A 20,798-nucleotide genomic window follows, 5' to 3' on the forward strand; every position below is an offset into this window, starting at 1 on the left:
ACCTGTGTTATCCATGGAGGAGAAGCTTTACTAACAGGTTGTGGACTGTCTACTCTTGGCTCACTGGCAACATCAGATGTGGGTGCAGAATCCAAAGTCTTCAATAAAAATATTTTAATAACAGCATAATTAGTCATTTTATTTATTCATTTATTTATTTTGGAATTAATTGTTGGTATTGTATAATTTAAATAACTGTATGGATTTAGTAACATAGACATAAAATACCTGGTTACTGGGAGCATCAGAGGTTTGTTGTAAACCAGTTGCCACATCACTTCCAAGATTATTCATCCCAGATTGAGTTGGTTTGACTTATTCCAGTGATAAATCCTGTGTTGGCTCATTCACTAAATGAGATTATAATAGACAAGATACATATTACATACTGTTTTTATCATCACTGACACAAGCTTTGTTTATCTCCTAACCTCATCTGATAATAACAAATTCTGAATCAAATATCTGATTTCAGATTTCAGGGTAACTGAAGTATAAGACGTCACAGAGCGATACAAGGAAAAAACATATAATACTCATGCATACATGATTGTTGCATAGCACCAATATACACCACCAATACTAAAGTTATAGATACAGGTTCATCATATCTGTATTCATAACATATTAAAAGTTATGAATATAGCTGTAATATATTTGAATTCATATCTTATCATATGCCCATGCCATATCACTCCACCTCAGATGACATTTAACATAATATCACAATTAAATATGGGACATAAACATCATGACATGCACATTTAATTTAACACCATTGTTTTGGTAGTACTTGCATACTTAATCACACATGTATGCACACAAGTCAAAATGCACATGTGATTCATCACTCATGCATGATTCATGAATGTATGGCCTCACACCAAAATAAGGGCTAATCATTATGTATCAATGCACATGCAATTTGATTTATAGCATTTAAGGGGAAAAGTTGCAACTTTGTTCCATATCTTAGGCATGGGTATATTGTAAACTGGTTATTAACCCATATCAGCTGTTTGTTGTAAAAAGAAATCACATTTAATTTAGTGTTTTTGTGTGGTGTCACTCATCTAATGATATGTGTGATACAATGAAAACATCACACACATTATTATTGCATGAACAGATGATATAGGTTAATAACATCTAAATAATAGTATAGTAATATTATATTTGGATACTTTAACATGAATTCAAATAGTTTTATTTATGCACCAGAATAGCCAATATCATTTTCAATATTTTAGTGCTATTTTGCAGTATCTAAGAAGCAAGCTGGGTGCAGATCACTGTTCTGTTTGTTACTTTACCCAGGAGTACTTACAGTGCTAATAGAAAAGGAAACCTAGATAGCAGAGTGTGTAGAGATAGCAAGCAGTGCACTCTTAGACTAATAAACCATACATAGTTCACAGTAGTAGTATTATAGAGATAGTTTTATGCACAATATTTGTCTATTACAAATTAAATTTTAGCTATCACTAAGATAAACAATCACCAGCACACATAATAGGAGAATAGCATTACCAGTAAAAGTGCACACCACATCTAGTGTATACAATGCCATATTATATACATACCATGTACATATAATACTCACCTAAGCTTCACCATGTTTTTCATATGCTAAAATGATAACAAGAGAAACATATTGAAAAAAATAATATAATTCCAACAGTAGATATAAATGAATTTCACTACCATACAGTATTTTTTAAAATGACTCCATAATATTGTCTGAGAGACATGCCCTTGTTGGTGCCCTCTGCTATTGGCTGACAGCGGAGAGCACCAGTAATGGCCAGTCTCTCAGACTATCTAAAATGCTGATTATTATAAATAGAACTACACAACCAACCTGTTTCTGTGTTGTCTGAGTCAGTATTTTTCTCAATATTCTTCAATGCCAATAAAAAAATCTGAATCATCGTTCCACGTTCTATCAAAATCTACTGGATTGAATGTGTCAGCAGGCTTCGTATCAGGATTGACTGAAAATATTTAACGTTGGATATAATACAGGTTAATTGTTTAATCTTGTAATAAAATTGAAAACACAGTAGTAGAATATGATTATGAGTGGATTAAATACTAGATTGAAGTTAGCAACAAGGTATTAAGGACCAGACTGTTATTATATTTTAAAACATGGTCTGTAGGACAGTTTATTGCTATAAATTGAAATATTTTTACCTGGTTGATTTTTTCAGTAATATAGAGTTTGAATCTCTTCATCTTCATCATAGTATGTCCAATTTACGATAAATTCAAACAAGTACTTACTAAACCACATAGCCAACATAATTCTCCAACATCCAACAGAACCTGGAATACTTGTATTAACCAAAGGTAAAACAAGCTGTCCCAAGATCTCCGTTCGACTGGGTCTCGCTACCCCGCATCCGACCATGAATTGCTCCGCTGACTGTAGCGCTGTCCGAGTTTGGAGGGCTAAATTTGGCTTTCTTCGCAGCAATACTCGCCTTCACCACACATTGTTGCCGATCTGGCGGTGCCCCTTCATTCACAAGTCTCAGTTTAGGTAGCAAGTGGGAAGACATCATTAAAAACAAGAGAAGTCGTCTGAATAACCATGGATGTATTAGTGAGATACATCCATGGAATAACAAACTTGATTGCGTGAGCTGACAAAATGGCGGATAAACAAGGGGGTGTGTACGCAAACACGACATCTGATTGGCTCCGACTGTAGACTCTGTAGACTGACTGTAGACTCTGTAGACACCCAGCCAATCAGCGTACAGCTTTGACTGTAGAATTGCACCACTGTAGACTCGACTCCTCGACGATGAAACACATGATGAAACTTGAAATGTAGCCATGTTTACAATACTCGTGATTGTTTTGTGCAACCAGGCGGTAAAATGCTTTGTTTCAGGTTTGCTTTTTCAGCTGTGATCGTTTTATAGTAAAGCGAGACGAACAATACACTACTCATAATATAGAAAAAATATATATTCCAATGGCGGGCGCATTTTCCTGTACCTTTGATATGCAAATATTTGCTTGACTAATTTAAATATTCCGTGCAAAATGTTAGAATTTGTATGAAAACTCTACTTAGTTTCCAACATTTACCTATATACGTCCATATATGTATTCTTAAAATAATTCATATTTTAAAAATGTAGTTTCCTGTGCTGTGAAGCAATATTATGATCGGATTTGTCCTCTTACAATACTGAAGCGTGGCGTCGATGTTGTCACTCACCTATACTTTTCATAAACAGTGGTACTTATTCCTTGATAAGCCAATTCATAGGCATACTTACCTGGCACAGAGGTCAACCATGATCATAAAGGTGGTTCCTCCAGGGCGAGGCTTGTCCATTGCACTCCGGGCAGGTTGACCCTTGCGATCACCCCAAATGTGGGTGACTCGGGTGCATAATTTATGGTAGTGGGGGACTGCGTTCGCGCTATCCCCTGATAATTGAACTAAAGAAAAGATTTAAACAAATATCCTATGTTGTGGGCGACATAGTCTTGTAAAGCATTGTGCAATCTTGCACACGATTTCATACATTTATGGGAATGCTGCTATACCTGCAGGAAATTCATGAGTTACACTAATTATTTTCACTTACACTACTTCTCAACCCTTTGTTTCTATAGTGTATTATCTACATGATTGCATCGGCACTGTGTACAATATTGCACTGCACATACTTGTACAGATCATGGGGAGGGGTATAAGGGGAGATAGTTCGAGGGCGAAATAATCGGTTGGTACAAAACACAGGGACAGGCCAGGTATTGACTGATTTTACTTTTTGAATTCACATTCGGATCCAAAGAATTCAATGCATTCACACTACTGTGCTGTACACATGGCTACAACCATGCTCGGACTTTGACCCAAGACGTTGTCATGGAAATAGAGCTATTTCACCAATGCAACGGCAACGTGGGCAAGTGTAGTCTCCAGGGACACTTGCTGATTACTTACATTATTATGAACTGCCGCGAAGGCACAAACCAAGAATATTCATGAGATGGCTAAAGTATCAAACAGGTACAGGTGGCTATGCAGAGTATAGGCACCACCAGTCAAAGGAATGCACATATAATTCACCACCAAGGGGGAGGAGAGGGCCGAGGAATTAAGGGGGTCACTTTTTACAAATCGGTTCTCGGAGAGGGCAACATGTTAGAAAATGGGATAAGGGGAGGGCCATATTTTACTTTGACTTATTATATTGTCTAGTTTTCATTTCTTAAAGGGAATTTGGCATCGCACAATTGTCACATCAGTTACGGCTATGGTTAGGGGGGGGGGGTTAATGTAAGGTTAGGTACCGTAATATCAGACCATGTCAATCGAATCGCTGCTGACAACCATGTAGTGAATTAATTGAAACTTATCACTACTATCGCTATCCTGACACTCCGTTAGTGGCTAGTAACTTTAAGTTAATCAATTACAAAAAAGAGTAATACACGTGTAAAATGTTTGTAACGGTTTGCACAGCCAACTTTAGAAAAAAATTAGCAACGCCATCCTGCAACGTCATACAGCTTTGTAATCCATCTGCTACTATTTATGTATTAATTACTAAGGTTTTCCTATTACTCTGAAAACTGCACTGAGGATATATACGGCTTTTGTTTAAATTGTCTTACATAAACAAAATACTCTGGTGCGTGAAGTGTACTATTTTATTGAAGGGCAAGCTTATAACAATACAATTGAAACCAGAAAACCTGAAACATAACCGTCATCTTGTGCAAGTTGAACATAAAATCTTTTATCATCTGGCGCAACAAGATCTCACCAATATTGCTACCCAATGTTGCTACATTTCCTGTAAAATTTGCACTTCCTGCTGATTATCTGACGGTACGGATTGTTGCCACATCGTTTACAATATGTAACAAAGTTTACTTTGCTGAATATGCTGATATTACTAACATTGTAACCAAAGTACCCTAGACATTCAACAAATCAGATACACTGTATCAATCTGCTATCATTCACGATGAAACACATGATGAAACTTGAAATGTAGCTATGTTTACAATACTCGTGATTGTTTTGTGCAACCAGGCGATAAAATGCTTTGTTTCAGGTTTGCTTTTTCAGCTGTGATCGTTTTATAGTAAAGTGAGACGAACAATACACTACTCATAATATAGAAAAAAATATATATTCTAATAGCGGGCGCATTTTCCTGTACCTTTGATATTCAAATATTTGCTTGACCTAATTTAAATATTCTGTGCAAAATGTTACAATTTGTATGAAAACTCTTATACTGAGTTTCCAACATTTACCTATATGCGTCCATATATGTATTCTTAATTTTTTTTTAAATTTAGTTTCTTTTGCTGTGAAGCAATATTATGATCGGATTTGTCCTCGTACAATACTGAAGCATGGCGTCGATGGTGTCACTCACCTATACTTTTCAAAAACAGTGGTACTTATTCCTTGATAAGCCATGACACAAGCATACTTACCTGGCACAGAGGTCAACCATGATCATAAAGGTGGTTCCTCCAGGGCGAGGCTTGTCCATTGCACTCCGGGCAGGTTGACCCTTGCGATCACCCCAAATGTGGGTGACTCGGGTGCATAATTTATGGTAGTGGGGGACTGCGTTCGCGCTATCCCCTGATAATTGAACTAAAGAATAGAGTTAAACCCTAGGGAAAAGGACAAATAATCAATTTTGTTGTTTCCGGATTTCTAATATTATTTTCTGTATATTTCAAATAAAGTTTTAAATACTGTTTCCTCTCACTTCTTTCTATTTCCTACCTGATATCACTGTCTTATCTGAGTTTATCAGCTTTGCATTAATTAGAAGCTTGCTAGAACAAATTCACTATTTGCCCAAATTAACGCATTATGCCGCAAGTGTAAACATCCACTGATCTGACTAATGGAGGTAACACGGGGTTAGGTATCGTAATATCAGACCATGTCAATCAAATCGCTGCTTACAACCATGTAGTGAAGTAATTGCCAGGTGTGATGTGAGGGGAGAAGTCACAGTGAGTGGGTCCCACAGAAGTAAAATGGGAACAGTTGGGTACGGTATTAGGGATAATGTTGTGGAGATACTGACCTCGGTCCTGACAATATCAGAGAGTGTGCCTATCTAGTGTTTGGCAGTTAATGTAACAGTTCTGGCCTTCAGGTCAGCTAATGAGATCCAAACACAGGTATTGATTAATTTAGTGCCAATTTCACACAAATTCACTACGGTTGTAGTAGCTGGGAAATAACCAATACCTTTACCACGGCAACAAGTGTATCACCTAAACTGCTCAAGAGAGAAAAATATAATCGACTACGAAACAGTACAGGTATTATAGTATATTTTATTTCCATTGTCCAAAATGTCTGCTTGAAATTATGTTTTGTTTTTTATACATATAACGTCAATCTAAGATGTATTTCAATAATTGAACTGAGTTGCTTTCATGTTGACCTGTGTTGATAGTATAGTAAATTAGATTTGTGTTCACGTCATGCCTAGACGGAGAATTCAGTATAACCCGATAAAAGACTTTGAGGTTTGGACTCGTAGGGACATCGATGTCTGATGATATGTGCTAATGAAATTAAAGAAAAAATATTGCTATGTGTTGACGTGTCTGAAATAGACAGACAGACAGACAGACAGACAGACAGACAGACAGACAGACAGACAGACAGACAGGCAGGCAGGCAGGCATACGTACGTACGTACGTACGTACATACATACATGCATGCATACATACATACATACATACATACATACATACACACACACACACACACATACATACATACATACATACATACACACATACATACATACATACATACATACATACATACATACATACATACATACATACATACATACATGCGCGCGCGCACACACACACACACACACACACACACGTACTAATTTCAATAGCTTTGAAAGGATATGTTTTGTTGATTTATCTTTAAAATCGAAATAGTTTATACCTAATCTCGATGCCAGAAGTTTCGCAAGCTTCTCGAGTTTCTGAAATAAACATATATAACCACATCACATAATAATACAAAGACGAAGTCGACAAGAACTTCACGTATGCGAAAAAAAAAAGTTTTCTCAAAATCAAGGAATAACAGGGAAATAAAAACAAATTTATCTGTATCAAAGAATGTAAATCACAACATAGGGCTAATCTTTGTTGACGAGTTATTGTGACTCCGTATTATTGCACGATGCACGGGGCATCGCAGTAACACGTCAACAAATGATAGCCCTATGTAGTCGACGATGAGGGTCCACAGTACATGTACAATTATGCAGTAGATATCGGTACATACAAAACAGTCCCTTTTAGGGGAGAACCATTTGATTTCTGGGGGGGGGTATGGAGGAAGTAGGTATGGGAGCAACTTTTTTTCTACTGTCAGTCCTGCATCAATTTTTTTTTTCAAATGGAGTAGCAGTGCAAATTATATTTAAATTAGTCATTAAGTTTGTAATGCGTTGTTCATACCTATACCACGTCACAATGGTTCATTGAGATATTGCAACAAAAATCCTGAAATATGTTTTCTTGGGTCAGAAAAGGAAAGGAAAACTTTGTGTGCACTTGGGTTTAAAGCAGAGCTATATAGTGCATGCTTTAATGAGTGCTGGAAAAGTGTTGGAAAAAACAGGGATTTATACTTGTATTAAAAACATTTGCGTCGCCTATGGCAGCACGCCGCCAAAGAATACATGAGAATAAGGTTTCCAAATTTGCTCATTTCTGGTGCATTGTGACAAATTTTTTTTTCACTTCTGTCTGTTATGACAATTTTTTTTCCTCAAGCCATTACAGGATCAAAAAAAATTTTCTGGTTCACCTGGAAACAAATTTTTTTTCTTCTCAAAATCCTCCATACCCCCCCCCAGAAATCAAATGGTCTCCCCTTAGCGATGCGATGCTCCAAGGACTGAGAGAGAGTCTAGGGTGTAGGTGATGCAACAACGCTAACCCTATGAAGGTAACTCAATGTTTATCATATACCATACCTCTCTATTTGTACCAGTAGAACTCAATTCCTGTTCCTCCACGTGGTACCCATTGAGTACAATGGTGAAATACATATCGCCACCGCCTAGCAAATTGAAATAATGATGAAATAATTCAGAACTTGTTGTCACTAAACGACAAGAAGGTTGTGTCTGTCTTACGCATGTTCTGTAATGGTGGACGATATTATTTTGAACAGACCATACAACTTTGAGTTTAAAAAATAACAATATGTGGTTATTATAAACTAATTCATACTCGTGAACAAGAGCGTCTTTCCACCATCGCAGAAATACGTGCATTTTACCACTACCGTAAAGGGGCTAGAGGTTTTAACGCAGAAATGCGGGCATTTTACCACTGCCGTAAAGGGGCTAGAAGTTTTAACGACAATTGACCAAGTTCACATCAGAGTCATGAGAAGTGTGTGAAGTCATACATACATGACGTAACTCATAGTAACCAGTATTTTTTGTTATATTTCTGTAAAAGACGGTTGTATTAACTACCCACCTCCTTTTAGTCCACGTAATCGTATGTATATATTATGGATATGTCCCCTGTATACTAACGAGTTGGCTGTGTAGAATTCGTATTCGTCGTCATTTGCATTAATTATTATTGTTCTTTTATCTTTGTATTTCAGAATGGTGTAACAAGCGCTGCCGACGACGATAAGCAGGATAGTGATATTTTGCTGCGGTAAAAAAAAACCAGAGGGTTAAGATGGTCAGAGGGAGGGCAGACAGACAGACAGACAGACAGACAGACATACAGACAGACAGACAGACAGACAGAGTGACAGACAGTTGATGCAAAGGGAACGTTTTGCATGGATGTTGCCTTTGGTAATACGCATGATCAGTATGATCAAATAAACCCTAATAAACCCCAGCTAAAACTACATGATTCATCTGGGTTCATACTTAAATAATGAAATTCCTATTTTTGACTCTGTGAGTAGGAATATTTCAAATAATGAAATGAAATGATCACTACGCTATATTATTTTGCATTTATAAATTATGAATTTGTAGATTGAAATCAGGGATTTGTTGATGTCTTTGACCAACCTTTGCACTGACATTAATATATATTGTTAGAATTATTTCATAATATACAACATACTGCAATGACCGCTAACTGCTTGGTTACTTGACGGTGTGGATTCAGGTTTCAAAACGACACAGATGTGTACTATTCGTTTGTATGTTGTTGTTGTTGTTGTTGTTGTTGTTGTTGTTGTTGTTGTTGTTGTTGTTTTTATTTCAAAGGCACAAATATTTCTCCAAGAGGGCGCACTACTTACATCCAGAGGGTTTACTACATACCAGCCTAGAATACCAATGAGGATGGAAACGACGACAAAGACTGCCTTCCATAGCTTTGACGAACGAGTTATAAATGTAAAATCTGCAAAAGTTAAAATATCAGATTAGTCAGACTCTGTAAGATCTATCTTGAAATAAAAAAGTCGATTTCGATAGACCAATCATCATTCCGATAAAAAAAACTGTACATTTCAATGTATGGTTCTTATATACATGGAAATGCTGGATTCAATCTAACATCTCTTTTGAAATGTAAACATCCAGTACTGAAAATAAAGATTACTACAATATTTTTGATACTCAAGCATTCTCGAACAAAGTTAGTTTTAAACGTAACTGTCTATATTCATCAACGAATATTTCAGATAATCCCTGGCTTAGTCTGTAAGGTACGCCGTGACAGAGAGAAGAGGAGGCCGGTGAGGGCGGAAAGTCACGACGTATTTTACAGTCTATCCCTGGCTTATATGAAAGTAAATATTTAATCGCTCTTTAAGGACGAGAGATGTCAGCGGGTCGATGAATAAACTGCAAAGTAATTGAGAAGTGTACAACGAGACGGATTTCTAATGTCGGAACAAACATGACTCGAATCTTTATTCCATTCTGTACTCATATAGCATCATAGATTTCCTATATACTTTCAGTAGTGTAAGGCTTTATCTCATAGAAGGATTAGTCCAGAAACGTTAGCTAGCTATAATTTTATTGGACTGTGTACATTTTCACTCAGTAAGTTTTACACTCGAATATATGTACTGAGATTCCAAGTGGTTGTTTCTCATTGTCGTAAACCACAGCTTTTTTTATAGCAACGTCAAAGACGCACATATTTCACAGTATCAGAGACTGGTTTGTGAGAATGATATTTCGCAGTGTCGCGGAAGAAATATAATATCATCGCTGGTTTGCGAGAATGTTGTTTCCATACTTTGTTGCGTTAATTATTGCTTTTCCTACAATGACTTTCATGCCTTTGATAATATAGATATATAAGTCAATTCTGATACTAAGCTATTTTCAACAGCCTCTAAAATCAGATCGTGCCGTTGTCCATGTAATGCGTTGAGTGTGTGTTGATTAAAGGTGTGTGGTTGAGAGTCAATATCAAAGTTATATGGTAACGATTCCTCCCAGAGTTTATCAAGTCGTCGCTCAAAGGACTGAACAGTTGATGCTGAAACCACAGACTGTGACAGACGATTCCTCCCAGAGTTTATCAAGTCGTCGCTCAAAGGACTGAACAGTTGATGCTGAAACCACAGACTGTGACAGACTGTTCCAAATATTTACATTTCTATGCACAAAAGAGTATTTACGTATGTCTAACCTAGTATGCTCCTTAAAATGTGTGTACTTGTCGTGAATATATTACAATTTCAGCGAACGATATAAAGGATACTTACACCCTGGTTTGATTTCTGTGAAGGGGTAGGTATGATGATCTTCCAATTTCTTCTTGAAGATTGCCTCTGGTTTAGTGAGTGCCGCAATTTGTAAATTCCACGTCCCAAAAATACCTACGACCATTACACAAGTATACAATGTGATAGAAGTCTATCATTACACGAACTGCATTGCAGGGGGTTACTTAATTATGCTCTTTAGCGCTGCATTCAAAAACTAGAATGATCTAGAAAAAAATCATTGGTGTTATGGATTACGTCATGGCACAAAGGTGAACGAAACATGTGTGGAGAATATTCGAACTTGCAAAGGAAGATAGTTCCTTCCGAATCGAACACCGAACAGTCGCGCGGCGCGAGCGACGAACGAACTCCGAAACTACAAAAAGCGCGCGTGACGTCACAGAACTTTTGAGATCGAACTAAAGACGCTCGAAAATCTAATTCGTTTCTGCAGAACTTTAGAAGAGAACGTTTTTGCTGTATTTATTTTGATACTGAAACTTTGACCACATGCATAGACGACCCTGACTAATTTACTTGATATATGTCAACACTTTTAGATTTTGTGTGAGTGGCGCCCTCTCAGACTCGTTACAAGAAACGAAGTACAATTGATGTTATTATCGTGACGTAATCGTGTGATTTTGGATTCACCGGAGTCAAAGTTGTTTGGGTCCTTTTCCGTATCGTGAATCGAAGTTGGTTATCTACGAAGTAAAGGGAAACCAGGAAGGAAAAAAAACGAAGGAAAGCCGATGAAGTCTTACCAACTCCTGGAAAATATGGAAAAGAAAATAAGCGTGGCTGCGTGTAATGTTTTCAGGGAACTAAGACAAAATCGACAGTTGTGTGATGTCGTCATCGAAGTAGATCATCATGAGTTTCCAGCACATCGGAACATCTTATCGGCATGTAGTCCGTACTTCAGAGCCTTATTTACGAACGGTATGAACGAAAGTCTTACGCCAACAGTGAAAATCCCCGGTGTAGCACCACGTATAATGGACCAAATAATTGAATATGCTTACACTCGAGAAGTCATAGTCACAGAAGACAACGTCGTAGATATGATTATAGCCGCTGACCAGTTTCACGTTCTTGGCATCGTGGAGCGGTGCTCGGATTTCATCTTAGACAGAATGACACCAGAGAACTGCCTTGGCATTAGAAAATTTGCCCGGAGCTATTACATCCCGACTTTAGACGGCGCTTCACACATGTATATTCTTGAACATTTCGACCAGGTAACATCCGATTACAACAAAGAAGAGTTTCTGGAGATGCCGTGCGATGAACTATGCGAGTTGATAAACAATGACGATTTAAATGTTAAATTGGAAGAGACGGTCTTTGAGGCGGTGATTCGATGGATTGACTACGACCCTGAAAGCAGAAGATCGTGTTTATATCATATGTTGTCAAGGGTTCGTATGGGGATTATAAACCCGGAATATTTCATCAGTAAGGTCAAATGTCACCCCTATCTTCGCGACAGTGATGAGTGCAAACCATTAGTTATAGAAACAATGAAGTTTTTGTACGACCTTAGTGTTAGCGAACACACTTTACAGAACCCATTGGCAAGGCCACGAATACCACACGATATTTTGTTTTCCATCGGCGGCTGGAGCGGTGGAAATCCTACGAATGTTGTAGAGTCGTACGACACACGGGCCGATCGGTGGAAAATAGTCGAGCCGTCAGATTCGGCGCCCCGAGCATATCACAGCGTAGCGGTCTTGGATAAAGTAATATACGTCATTGGTGGATTTGACGGCAATGAATACTTCAACAGTTGTCGGAGTTTTGATCCAGTTACAAAGGTTTGGAAAGAAATTGCTCCCATGAACACACGTCGGTGTTATGTTAGCGTGGCAGTGTGCAAAGGATACATCTATGCAATGGGTGGCTTTGACGGTCATACAAGAACAAGATCATGTGAAAGGTAAACATTGCTAATATCAAAACATGACGTCATATGCTACAAATGGTACGCCTTTATGTTTTTTTTTTTGGTCGTCTCCATGAATCTAGCCATCGTTTAACCTAACCTTTACTACTTTAGCGATACCGTGAAAAATTAAGAAAGAACTGCATTGTAATTAATTTTTCGTGTAGGGTCTGTTATTAACGTCAATGCACACTACCAAAAGACCCATAATTGTAAAAACAAAAGTCTCAAGCATGTTCCGTACTAGAGGGCGAGCTAAGGTACTTCAAAGCGGTCTGTACACATAGGTTGGGCAATTTGTAATAACTGGGGTTGGGGTTTGAGACAAGAGCAATCGCACCTTACATGGTCGAGATTGTTGTTGTTGTTGTTGTTGTTGTTGTTGTTGTTGTTGTTGTTGTTGTTGTTGTTGTTGTTGTTGTTGCTTTATTTTTTCCCTATGTTCCGGAGTCGACCAGTACTATATTGAGTGTATCAATGATTAATTAATAAGGCTGACCGACTGGAAGAAATAAAAATGCAGTGACAGATCGAAAAAAAGATACTTTGACCGCCCTATTTCATATATATACACTTTAGACTCACAACGACATCACAACAACATGGCTACATATATACTTGAAAGTGTGGTCTTCAAGGTTTTACCCACAACATCCATACACATTTTACTTATTCATTCAAAAAGTCCTTGTATGCGGGAAAACTAATATTCAAAATTAAGCAGATGAATAAGCAGTATAAAATAAACCCAGTGTATACATTCTTTTTAATACATTAATTTTGGACGTACCATGTTGGAGGGAATGACTTAGCTACTGATAATATGAATATTTATAGAGGGCGTACATCATATTTCAAACGCAGGTATCTACCGGAGACAAATCAATGGAGTCTGTTGAATCCGATGAATCACCACCGTAGTGATGCATGTGGTACGTGTTTGGACGATAAAGTGTATATATGTGGTGGATTTAACGGCCAGGAATGTCTGCAGTCTGCCGAGTATTATGATCCTGATACAGGTAAGAGTCAAATGTACTGACTCAGTATATTGTGAGTGAGTGAGTGAGTTCCTGAATTGTTCAACACAAAGACGAGAATAAACTTTCGGTCCTAGCCTAGCAGTGTTTCCAATTTTTATCCAAATTCGTCTAGATACTCCATCATAATTGTATACTTAGTGGATAAGGTTGTAGTTTTATAAACAAATCCAATTTTAATAGCACTATTATATATGCTACTTAAGTTTGGTTTCTGAATTCACAAAGATATTATATTTTGGATGCAATGCGCAGACATGTATAATTCCATACATTGACTCATATTATGTGATAGGATAATTTGATACAGGACAATTAAAATTTAGAATGTTTGTAAAACAAAAATACTTATATTATATGTCATACAGGAGTTTGGACTGACCTTCCGCTGATGAGAAGTCGACGGAGCGGTGTTGGGGTTGCTGCGTATCGGGGTTGTGTCTATGCTGTTGGTGGCTTCAACGGACTTTCCCGTCTCAACACAGCTGAGAGGTACAACCCTATTACAAACCAATGGAGTATTATTCCTACCATGTACGTCCATCGAAGTAACTTTGGGATCACGTTACTCGACGATATGTTATTCGTCATTGGTGGCTTCAACGGGGTTACGACCATCTTCAATGTTGAATGCTTTGACGAAAAGACGAACGAATGGTATGATGCAACCGACATGAACGTTTTCCGCAGTGCCTTAAGCTGTGGTGTTGTGCATGGCTTGCCAAATCGAAAGGAGTATGCCTGGCCGCGCGATCCTGTTGTAGACGAACCACCAACATCTGATCATGGGGCCAACCCCGTCACTTCTGTTGCTGTCCAGCGGGTACCGACTCCGATGCCAATCCAAAATGACGTTCCCATGGTGCTAGACAACAGCGATAGTAACGAGAATAATAACAATGACCAGCTGATAAATTTGTCGTCGGATAGTGACGATCTAGGTGGTGATGACAACAACGACGACGATGATGATGATGATGATGATGAGGAGGAGGAGGAGGAGGAGGAGGAGGTACACGAACCAACTAGAGATCACAATAACAGAAGGCCTCCTAGTAGGAGTCCGAGCGATGATGGACATTTAGGAAACCGTGACTTCGCCCTGATGCATTTGGTTTAGGTGGGAAAGAAATCGTGCAGACGATAACGAAATGTTTTGTGAATTGTACGTAGAGAACTAATATTGTCATATGTTTGAACACATTTCGAGGAATGGGACACAAATTCAGATAAGCTTATTCTTAATAAATTTATTCGATGTAAATTCTTTGATTCTCTTAATTGATTTTCACACAAAAAAATCGTATAGTATCACAGACTATACTTGTCTGTGATAGTATGTACTCCTAAACGTAGCCTGTCTACGGCACTGATCTATGACAACGGTGGCCCTTGAGGGCGCCATAGACAGGCTATTCTAATCGTGAATGTGACAAGTTTAATTTGCTGATATTCGTGTAACTACTTGTAACTTATCTTCTACGACAGTTTCAAGGTCTCTAGATAAAGCGCACACAGTACTATATAATTATGCACATGGTTGAAAAATGAAATATGCATGTGCAATGTCATGTTATTTCTACCAACTAAACATGCAAGTTAGTAATATATTCCTATATAATTACGAATATTTGTCTTCAGGTGCGCTGCCTTACAACTTTTCATGTGTACTCTACGTACTCCATGAAAACTAAGCTAGAGCAATTTCTAAATAACTATGACATCTAACACGATGAAGACTACGTACAACCAGAGCCGTGAAGCAATTGTAAAGCGTACAGTTTAGTACTACATTAACTAGAGATGATCGAAGTCAGGACTTAGTTCATTCACACACAACGTGTCCGACTGTCATTGTGAAAGTTAAGTTTCATTTTAAAGAATTTGATATGTACAGGTGATTGGCAGTGAGTTTATCAACATTGTCATTTCTAGAGATATCGTTCAACATCGTTCTTTCGTCTTTTCTGTCTGTAATACTGTCTAAAGGACTTCATCTCTTCGTCTCCATCGTCCTCTTCTTCTATTTTCTTTCTTTTCTTGAAGAGATCTGATACGTAATATGTCTGTAGATAAAAACGTGTCGTATTGAAATAACGTTAGATTGAAGACATTGCCGATTACGATGGTGATGATATCTGCCACACCTCACTGTGATTGACGTGAGTACACGCACATGCACATGCACACACACACACACATACATACATACATACATACATACATACATACATACATACATACATACATACATACACATACGCATACGCATACGCATACGCATACACATACATACACACACATACACATACATACACATACTCATGCACACTCATACACATACAGATACACATACACATACACATACACATACACATACACATACACATACACATACACATACAAAATGTACTCGACAAGCAGTATATAAACTCTGATGAAGCATTCCTTTGTGATGACAATGGAAAGTGTCATAAGTTCCCAAGGTCGATTTTCAGAAATTTAGCTGGGTAAACATTCCACATTGAAAGAAGCTTAGAACCCATGTGATAATCTTACCATGCAGAAAGCCAGTAAAAATCCAATAATACTCCCCCATAAAACGTCAACGGGGCGATGTCGGTTGTCATAGATACGAGAAGTTGCGCAGAAACAAGCGATAAGTAAACATGAAGCCTGCAGGAATGGTTTAACCAATCGAGCACCTTTCCATCGGAGCCTCGCTTCCAGATACATCTAAAATTCGGACAATGTAACATTTTGTAATTAAATAAGCGTAAATCAGAACAAGACAGAAATTGTATTAGTATCCTTCTAGTCGCCATTGAAAACGACGTGTGCATTTCAATTAAACCTGCACTTGCTGTGAAATTTTTATTATCAAATAAGCAAAGATATATTCACTAAATATTGGTTAAGTACTTATAAAAAGTAACTGACACAAAAATTAATTTGATTTGATTTATTCTACCATATTATGTATACTGCTCCAAAAACACATGTTTAACCACAGGTTATTCAATGCTGTTTAGGGTGTACGATATTACGGGTAAGTAAAGTTATTTAATTAATTAATTAATTAATTAATTAATTATTTAATTAATTTCAAAAGATTTTTTTAAATAAAAAACGTTCTAAAACGTCCATTCATGCTTATTTCTTTCTTCAGTAGGCCTACACTAAGTCTTGTACAATGTATTGATTACTGCTATCAACTTAAATGTGATTTTGGGTGATAAAATAGCACCCCGGCAACTTACATAACTTTGAATTCTTAGAGAAACTCTTCTGCAAGTGGCATGTGTTCAGTCGTTTTGGGGGATTTTCTGCAAAAGTTTATCGGGAAACCTGTCTTGGTGGGATCATGGAATGCACTAATCTCATTGCCTTGACAAATACAAACAATGCAAATCAATACAAGCGTAATGAAGACAGAAATCAGTCTGACTGGACTTTTCCTTTAAGTTGATAGCAGTAACAATACAAGTGTACTGAAGACAGAAATAAGTCTGAATGGACTTTTCCTTTAAGTTGATAGCAGTCAAGTGTACTGAAGGCAGAAATAAGTCTGACTAGACTTTAAAGAAAGTTGATAGTCGTAATCAATACAATTGTACTAAGACAAAAATAAGCCTATCGGCGGACTTTCCTTGTGATAAAGAACTAGGGACTGACAATGTATAAATAAATACCAACGTTAATCAATAAGTATACATCATTTCATATAAGGAAACACACACTTACCGTTAGGAATACCATTGAGTAAACGGCTGTCGAAGCGTGTCCAGATGGGAAAGACTCTCTGTCAGAAACGATAAAAGTAAATTCAGTAGTCTGAGGACGATATTGGAGTCTAAAAATATTTTGGCCGTGGCAACGTGTCAATCGACAGTATGAATTATATGGGTGTACTATACAGTGTAAATTCGTTAACTCGGAATGAAATGTGTAGCCACTGATATATTATACACGAGGTTAGGCCTACAAATATTTGATCATCTATTCGAGTTGAAATACACTCATTTATTAACCTAAAGAAAGTCTTGCAACACCTTTTTGGTGTGATGACGAATGATCACCCTCTCACCTAAGGTATATAACACTTATTTCATAGACAATTAACTTACTCATTTCCTATATAAAAAGAAAGAAAGAAGTTTTTATGGGAACAAGACAGGGACAAGTTTACAATACGTCACTTGCAATGCGGGGATTGAAATAAATTGAACAAATAAATTATAATTGTAGATAATCTCATTGTTTTACTGGGTCCAACTTCTTTGGCATAACTGTTTCTGTCTGTCTGTCTGTCTGTCTATGTGTCCATCTCTCTCTCTGTTTGTTTGTTTGTATCTATCTATCTATCTATCTATCTATCTATCTATCTATCTATCTATCTATCTATCTATCTATCTATCTATCTATCTATCTATCTGTCTGTCTGTCTGTCTGTCTGTCTGTCTGTCTGTCTGTGTCTGTCTGTCTGTCTGTCTCTCCCTCTCTCTCTCTCTCTCTCACACACACACACACACACACACACACACACACACACACACACACACACACACACACACATAAATTAACGGATGAATATGAAACTGACCTTGCATCTTGTATGTCTTCAGTATCACCAGTACATACACCAATGCTAGTTAAACCGCCGAGTGTACAATTGGATACGTCGAGTTGACAAGTGTCAATGAAATGAGGTCTTAGTGAACCAACCATTCTCTTACAAAGCATTACAAACATAAACTGTAGTGCAGCTCCAAAGAAGTACAACCCATTTAATTGATAGAGGCGAATGAATATAGGATTTACCGTGAATTTACACGGCCGACATCTTTGGCGTCTACGCTCATGAATTCTTGTGAACAGAACATAGAAAAGTGGCTCTCCAATGAAGAACTGAAGATGAAAATGAAAACCAATTAAAATATTAATCGGTATGACTATTTTCAGAAATTGTCAAATACTAGTACCATCATGAATATTAAGTTTAAATGAGGCAGTATCATTTCAATGACAACGAAGTAAAAATAATATACAATATTACAAAAAATTAAATCTTTCCGCTTTTCAGTCACAATTTTAACTTCATGGACGGATAAACTCATAGGTAAGTTGTGGAACATTTCCATTCCATTGTCTAAAAGTTTAATAAAAGGGAAAGCGAGAATGAGAGAAAAAGCAGTAAACTTTAATTTCTTCTTTCGGTTGTTATACTAGTTTATTATTGGAATTACTTTGTTTTTGAATTATGATTTTCAAAATAAGAAATGAAACATCAATCATTACTTCCACAAAGTTGCACGTTCAATGTCATTTTTGTTAAACTTACCGCGACTATTGGAGGAAGGAAAGCAACGATGAGCAGCAAAAACACCGGGATGGTTTCTCCAACATACGGGTATTGGATGTCGGGGTCGTTGCAAAAGAAGCCTCGATCTCGGATAGGAACCAGATGAAGAATAGACAGGTACGATAACGTTAACAGTGAGACTGGAAATAAAGGCAGATTTATTTTATATATCTAATATTTGTAACATGTGACATGTATCTGGTGTAGCTCTATACGAGACAAAGCGATGTATAAAGCTAACTGAGGGAACCAGTTAGTTGCTTGTATACTGAATACATGATGATAGATTTCTATTTTTAACGACAAGTGCCCATGAGTGTACATTGTACAACAACTGCCATGCTCTCACGTTAACCTTTCTAATATTCAGACAATGATGTCGTTTAATACATGAAAGCTCAATTCATGTATGGGCACTTGAAACGTGAAACTTACAGTATTTTGAAAGACACTCATCGGTGCGTTACTTTAAATTGTTACTTATTAACTATCGAAACAGAATCAAAGTTTACGATCTCGACAAGCGATAGTGATGCCGAGATTTTATAAATGCCCTGTTTGAGTGTCCACAGATTGGAGGTGTCCTTCAGCAGGTTTCATAATTCAATGTTGGATATCCCATTCACGTGTTTCAAGAGTTTGTCGGAGCGGTACCGATATGTTATAAGTACGGGTATAAACATAAATGTCTGCAGGGCATGCCTGTGCCCGCAGTGTAAACTGGTCTTGTACAACATTCAAACATGTCAGCCATTCAACAAAGCGAACATTGGCTTTGATGTCACGTATTATTTCTCCCACCTACCTTGTACTATAGGCACATTGTTCGACAACTTCATTGAAAACTACAGGTATTATTGATATACCCACCTGTAACGAGTAACACAACTATGTCCACGACAACATTGTAGATTTTCATATCTTTCGCCATGACGGCCAGCTCAGCATGCAGTTCTAGCAGAAGCCTTCACCCTTAAAACTGTTTAAATATTCGATTTTCTCATCCAAAGAGCAGGACCGTTGAAGCTCCTGAACACGCGGTAATCACCCTTCTCACTATACCTGTCACCATGGATGTATTACACACACCTCACCGTTAGTAGAAGTATGTCAACACTCGTTGTAATAGACGTCTGTACCTGCAGTGCTAGTGTTTGGTAAAGGTGTTTTTGTGTCATAGGATGAGGTCACCAACGAGATACATATGAATGACTTCCGCATTAATTATTAAGCTTCGGGGTTGCCCATCTTAACTCAACAGGCGCACTGCGTGCAAAGTGTACTGGCGTGAACTAGTACATGTACCTATACGTAATAATACGTAACGCGTCTGAAGGATTTGTGTGGTTCTGTGAAATTATGAATAGCAACAAACCATTGACATCACAAAAGAACAACTGACTGACTCGTCAGGTGAGGATGGGAAGTTGAGGGTGGCATGTCGGAGATTTTTTTTTGTCTCTCGCTCACCCCCCCCCCCCCGTATCTTTGCATACGCATTGGCTAATACATTGTCAACAGTAGCCTGGCTATCTGTTGGTAAAAAGGTGAACATAACACAGGTTGGAGGTCCGTCCATCATCAATCCTGAAAGGGGATTGTCACACTGAAACCCGTTGAATGGTCAAATACCGAATTCATTGTATGACTTTATCGGATTCGAATAAATT

At 37.6% G+C, this 20,798-nt stretch overlaps 3 protein-coding genes and 2 non-coding genes across 5 annotated transcripts; 3 read left to right on the top strand and 2 right to left on the bottom strand.

Moving 5' to 3' along the window:
- The first annotated feature begins 3,288 nt into the window (after positions 1-3,288).
- Positions 3,289-3,453, top strand: LOC144434728 (U1 spliceosomal RNA). The gene has a single exon (XR_013480846.1). It is a non-coding gene; the product is annotated as a U1 spliceosomal RNA (small nuclear RNA).
- A 2,023-nt stretch (positions 3,454-5,476) lies between these two features.
- On the top strand, positions 5,477-5,641 carry LOC144434729 (U1 spliceosomal RNA). Its single transcript, XR_013480847.1, has one exon. It is a non-coding gene; the product is annotated as a U1 spliceosomal RNA (small nuclear RNA).
- A 787-nt stretch (positions 5,642-6,428) lies between these two features.
- On the bottom strand, positions 6,429-10,896 carry LOC144434247 (cation channel sperm-associated auxiliary subunit TMEM249-like). The gene is made up of 6 exons (XM_078122701.1): positions 10,773-10,896; positions 9,345-9,448; positions 8,549-8,732; positions 8,035-8,120; positions 6,925-7,029; positions 6,429-6,461 (listed from the first exon to the last, which is right to left on the bottom strand). Exons 1-6 carry the CDS (start codon positions 10,894-10,896, stop codon positions 6,429-6,431), a joined length of 636 nt encoding a protein of 211 aa, XP_077978827.1.
- A 661-nt stretch (positions 10,897-11,557) lies between these two features.
- LOC144434248 (kelch-like protein 10) lies at positions 11,558-14,886 on the top strand. Its single transcript, XM_078122702.1, has 4 exons — positions 11,558-12,720; positions 13,591-13,748; positions 14,135-14,738; positions 14,811-14,886. Exons 1-4 carry the CDS (start codon positions 11,558-11,560, stop codon positions 14,884-14,886), a joined length of 2,001 nt encoding a protein of 666 aa, XP_077978828.1.
- Positions 14,887-15,101: 215 nt separating this feature from the next.
- Positions 15,102-20,274, bottom strand: LOC144434538 (phospholipid phosphatase 3-like). The gene is made up of 6 exons (XM_078123002.1): positions 19,999-20,274; positions 19,108-19,268; positions 18,370-18,674; positions 17,511-17,568; positions 16,326-16,502; positions 15,102-15,832 (listed from the first exon to the last, which is right to left on the bottom strand). Exons 1-6 carry the CDS (start codon positions 20,057-20,059, stop codon positions 15,698-15,700), a joined length of 897 nt encoding a protein of 298 aa, XP_077979128.1. The 5' UTR covers positions 20,060-20,274; the 3' UTR covers positions 15,102-15,697.
- Between the last annotated feature and the right edge of the window lie 524 nt (positions 20,275-20,798).

The sequence above is a fragment of the Glandiceps talaboti genome, chromosome 4 (genome assembly GCF_964340395.1).
Source record: "Glandiceps talaboti chromosome 4, keGlaTala1.1, whole genome shotgun sequence".
Taxonomy (NCBI): domain Eukaryota; kingdom Metazoa; phylum Hemichordata; class Enteropneusta; family Spengelidae; genus Glandiceps; species Glandiceps talaboti.

Coding starts and splice junctions, on each gene's coding strand:
- LOC144434247 (XM_078122701.1), bottom strand. CDS start 10,896: ATGGTCGTAGGTATTTTTGGGACGTGGAATTTACAAATTGCGGCACTC. Junction 9,449..10,772: donor CACAGAAATCAAACCAGGGT/GTAAGTATCCTT, acceptor TAACTTTTGCAG/ATTTTACATTTATAACTCGT. Junction 6,462..6,924: donor TTTCAAAGCTATTGAAATTA/GTACGTGTGTGT, acceptor CTATCAACACAG/GTCAACATGAAAGCAACTCA.
- LOC144434248 (XM_078122702.1), top strand. CDS start 11,558: ATGGAAAAGAAAATAAGCGTGGCTGCGTGTAATGTTTTCAGGGAACTA. Junction 13,749..14,134: donor GTATTATGATCCTGATACAG/GTAAGAGTCAAA, acceptor TATGTCATACAG/GAGTTTGGACTGACCTTCCG. Junction 14,739..14,810: donor AACAACGACGACGATGATGA/TGATGATGATGA, acceptor TCACAATAACAG/AAGGCCTCCTAGTAGGAGTC.
- LOC144434538 (XM_078123002.1), bottom strand. CDS start 20,059: ATGGCGAAAGATATGAAAATCTACAATGTTGTCGTGGACATAGTTGTG. Junction 19,269..19,998: donor AGTTGTGTTACTCGTTACAG/GTGGGTATATCA, acceptor CTTTATTTCCAG/TCTCACTGTTAACGTTATCG. Junction 17,569..18,369: donor GAAGACATACAAGATGCAAG/GTCAGTTTCATA, acceptor CGTTTCTGACAG/AGAGTCTTTCCCATCTGGAC.